This window comes from Lygodium microphyllum, chromosome 7, assembly GCF_053477565.2.
Source record: "Lygodium microphyllum isolate KBCC chromosome 7, Lygodium_microphyllum_v1.1.10, whole genome shotgun sequence".
NCBI classification, from domain to species: domain Eukaryota; kingdom Viridiplantae; phylum Streptophyta; class Polypodiopsida; order Schizaeales; family Lygodiaceae; genus Lygodium; species Lygodium microphyllum.
Window position 1 is genome coordinate 114,088,221 of NC_141141.1, and position 3,903 is coordinate 114,092,123.

The 3,903-nt window shown below is 41.5% G+C and overlaps 2 protein-coding genes across 2 annotated transcripts; both read right to left on the reverse strand.

The window, feature by feature from the left end:
• Positions 1–1,116: 1,116 nt before the first annotated feature.
• LOC148033854 (uncharacterized) lies at positions 1,117–3,316 on the reverse strand. Its single transcript, XM_087680969.1, has 2 exons — positions 2,989–3,316; positions 1,117–2,201 (listed from the first exon to the last, which is right to left on the reverse strand). The coding sequence occupies exon 2, from the start codon at positions 1,669–1,671 to the stop codon at positions 1,117–1,119; it is 555 nt and encodes a 184-aa protein (XP_087537095.1). The 5' UTR covers positions 1,672–2,201; positions 2,989–3,316.
• On the reverse strand, positions 2,636–3,652 carry LOC148033855 (uncharacterized). The gene has a single exon (XM_087682374.1). It carries the CDS (start codon positions 3,650–3,652, stop codon positions 2,636–2,638), a length of 1,017 nt encoding a protein of 338 aa, XP_087538500.1.
• Between the last annotated feature and the right edge of the window lie 251 nt (positions 3,653–3,903).

A 3,903-nucleotide genomic window follows, 5' to 3' on the forward strand; every position in this document is an offset into this window, starting at 1 on the left:
TGGACTATGAGACCACTAAAAATGCATTTCTATCTAGGTTTAAAAAAAGAGAAAGCCATAGTGAGATTTGTGCAAAATTGGAAACTAGTGTTCAAAAAGATGATCGGTGTGTTGAGGACTTTGCTAGGGAGTTTGAAAAATTGTGGAATCGATGAAGTTTAACATTTTCAGAAGGTGGGATAGCCCCTGTTATGTTGAAGATAATGTATTTTGTAAATGGGTTGAAATCAGAAGATTGGAGAGTGAAAATAGAGATTAAGAACCCTAAGACATTTGAGAAAGTAGTGAAAATTGCTAAATATCAACAAAGGAAGAACAAAAGTAAAAGAGAGTTAGGGTTTGATGAACCAAGGGAAAGGTTAATTTCAAGGCAAGTTGAGAGAAACGTTTTTGAGGAGAAGAGAGTTACTTCTACCTATCTTGAGAGACGTATACTATATTCTCTATTTAGGAGAGATGAGTTGACTTGTGAGAATTCAATTGAAGTCTATGATTCACTACTAGTGAATTACTTTTTTGAAGAACACAAACAACAAGCTTTGAAGACAAAACTTATGCATTTGAGACAATTGGTTATTTCTGAGAATGGAGGATCAATCGTCAGAGGATAAGCAAACAAAGTCCTTGTTAGCTCTTCTACTACCATTGTGTAGCCAAGTGGGATCTCACTTCGTCTCTATTTTTGGCATTTTATATAAAAGGCCCTAGCTATCACGAATAAGGGTGGATTCACAATGGGGCGGCGGAAGTGAGTGATGTGGAACTCCTTGTCCGGGTGGAAGACTTTACATTTTTCTCCTGCCGTCGCCCTTCAATTCACACGGAGACGGCGGTAGAATGGTATTCACATTGCTGCCGCCCCTTGAATTCACACGGAGGCGGCGGAAGCAAACAAAGTGATTTGGTAATTTGAAGGTCAAAACTAACAAAAAAATAGCAAATCACAATAAAAATTAACTGTAATGAGAGACCAGGATTACAATGCTTATAGACCAAAAAAACAAACAAGGTTTAACCATAATGAGAGAAAAGGATTATAAGGCTTATAGACCATAATAAGAAATAAAATACTATGTCCACCAATGTCAGTCAATACTGATGAGAAGTTATTACAAATCATGAAACTTGAGCTTCAAAGGAAGATGAGGATGTATCTGCATCGGAAAGATTATCACCAAAGAATTCTTGAATTCGTTTCTTTGAATGTGTCCTATACATTGATCTTGCAATGTTGTTGCGTCGTTTAGCACCAGATCCGAAATCATGTTGTGCGGTTCTTCCTCCACGGTCGTCCCCTTGTTGTGCTCGTTGAATTGCATCTTCTGGTTGGAGGGGACGGATAGCTTGAATTTCGGCCATAGAAGTTATTGCTGTTCTTTGATCCTCTTCCATCGAACTGCCAAGTTGTAAGCACGCTTCTGCTTCACGCACCCAATCCATGTCAAAAGAGTCACCATGACGAATACAAATATTATGTAAGACAAGACATGTAGCTACAAGACTAGGCACGTGGTGAAGGTCCATATCACATCTTTTGAGCAAGATGCGAAACCTTGCCTTCAACATGCCAAATGCTCGCTCTACAGGCATCCTAGTGCTAGATTGTATGAAGTTCCAATAGTACTTCATGTGTGATAAGCCTTCCTTACATCCCTTAAAGGGCACCAACATGTATGGTCGTGCAGGATAAGCACAATCGCCAACCAAACAGTAATTGCCCAACAAACCCCTAACACATCTTCACCCGAGTTCACTTCTTGTGAAGTTCAAAGAGTCATGGATGGAGCCAGCCCAACCCACATCATAGTCCCAAATTGAGCAATTTGATGCAACCGTTAATTGCAAAAGGATTGAATGAAACCCTTTGCGATTAAAGTAATCCTCATGGTTCTCTCTCGGTGCAATAATAGGAATGTGCGAACCATCGATAGCTCCTACGACATAGGGGATGCCTCTAATGGCCTCAAAGTCTCTTGATAGTTTCTCAAATCTAGCTCCAGAAGGCCACTTGATATACATATCTTTTAGGCCTGATGATAAGAAAGCTCTACAAAAATCTAAGACTATGCCACAAGCTGTGCTAGTGGCACATCCATATAGGTCACCTAAGACCTCCAAAGTTGTACCACTAGCTAGCCTATGCAAAGCAATAGATACAGAGTCTCAATGCTCAAGGTTTCACGCATATTGATGCGTTTTTTCTTCAATTGTGGAGCAAGTTTGCCACACAAGTATTGGAAGGTCTCTCTACTAATGCGAAGGCGTTTCTTGAACATGCTTGCTGAGTAAGAACCTAGCAAGAAGTGCTCAAGAAAATGTTTGGCCCGTGGATATGCCCAAGCTTTTCTACGGGTATGCCCTATCCAACGATTTATACTTTTTTTTGCATGCATACATCGACCCATACACTCAACTAAGTACAACCACATTTGTAACATAGACTCTTCATCACTCATGGGGGGTGGTGATAGAAGCTCAGTAATCGCAAGAAAGCATAACCATGCACAAAACAATGCAATTCTTCTTGGGATGGCCATGTCCACCTGCAAAAATATGCAACACACATTATTTAGATTTCTCATTGCTTACAACATTTCACACCAACACACTAGAAGATATAAATAACATTGCAAAATCATTTTGATGCATTCAAAAATTCGACCATGGTAGCATGTAGGGCAGCTAGTAGATCCAAACGTTTGTTTTCGGTGGCCTCCTGACGAATAGAAGACTCCTTCAAATGATCAAGTAGAGCACGGCCTGTGTTGGCCATCTCATTCAAGGAGTCCTCTATTTTGGCAGGTCCCTGACGTCCTAATGGAGGTGTAGGTTGAACCTTGGCAGTGGAGTTTTGTGGCTTCCCCTCCTCATTTTCCTCATCTATTTGTGTGTCTAGGGGGTCATTACATGACACAGAGCTAGCATGTGATACACTCTTTACCTGTGCTCTATTGTGATAATATTCGTCTACGACATCAAACCATTTACAAGTGTATTTTCTATTGTTACCAGACACACTATTGTGAGCTTTGTCTACCCTGTATTGGCCTAAAACATGTGCCCACTTCTTCCTACATGCTTCGCTATCTTTGTCAAAATCATGATAAGTAGCAGATAGTTTATCTGCCACTTTTGCCCATAAATTAACCCCCTGTTTTTGAGGGTTGCTAAATTCATGGCTCATGCCACCTCGCACGTGGATTAGCTGATCCACCCAAAAATCTTTCCATTTTCCTTTGCTTTTATTGTCGAGGTCGTCGTCTTCGGTAAGGTCAACTGCTGGCGCCTTCTTCTTGGATGCCCTTGGCCTCTTGGATGAAGTAGACTCTTGCAATTCGTCCCTGTGGTCAGCCCCATGCTTCTTTGAAGTTTTGGCTCGTGATGGTGTAGTTTCTTTCGTTGGATTTGGAGGTGAATTTTTTGATAGTTCGTGATGAGGACTTGGTGGCTTAAAAGCCACATTTGGAGGTGGGGGTCTAAAGAAGAAGGGAGAGGCGGGAGAGGGAGAGGTTAACATGGCCGTAAAGCCATGAGGAGGCATTGGAAAATGTGCGGATGAGAAGGGGTATTGTGTTGGCGATGTAAACATTTGGGAGAGAGGTGTGTCATCCTCCATTTGAGAATCAAATGGTTGAGAGTGAGTAGGGTCCATAAAATGTACCTGAAAGAAAACAAAAAAGAATTAGTCATGATCAAAAATTTATCCTTCAAACAAAATTACAAGCATAAAAAAGAGAGGCCTTTGGTGGAGAGATGGGAGAGAGAGAGGCCAAAGAGAGGGCATATGGTGGAGAGAGAGAGAGAGAGGCCACATGGTGGAGAGAGGGAAAGGCCATATGATGGAGAGATTTGCCATATGGTGGAGAGAGAGAGAGAGAGAGAGAGAGAGCAATGCCATTTGGC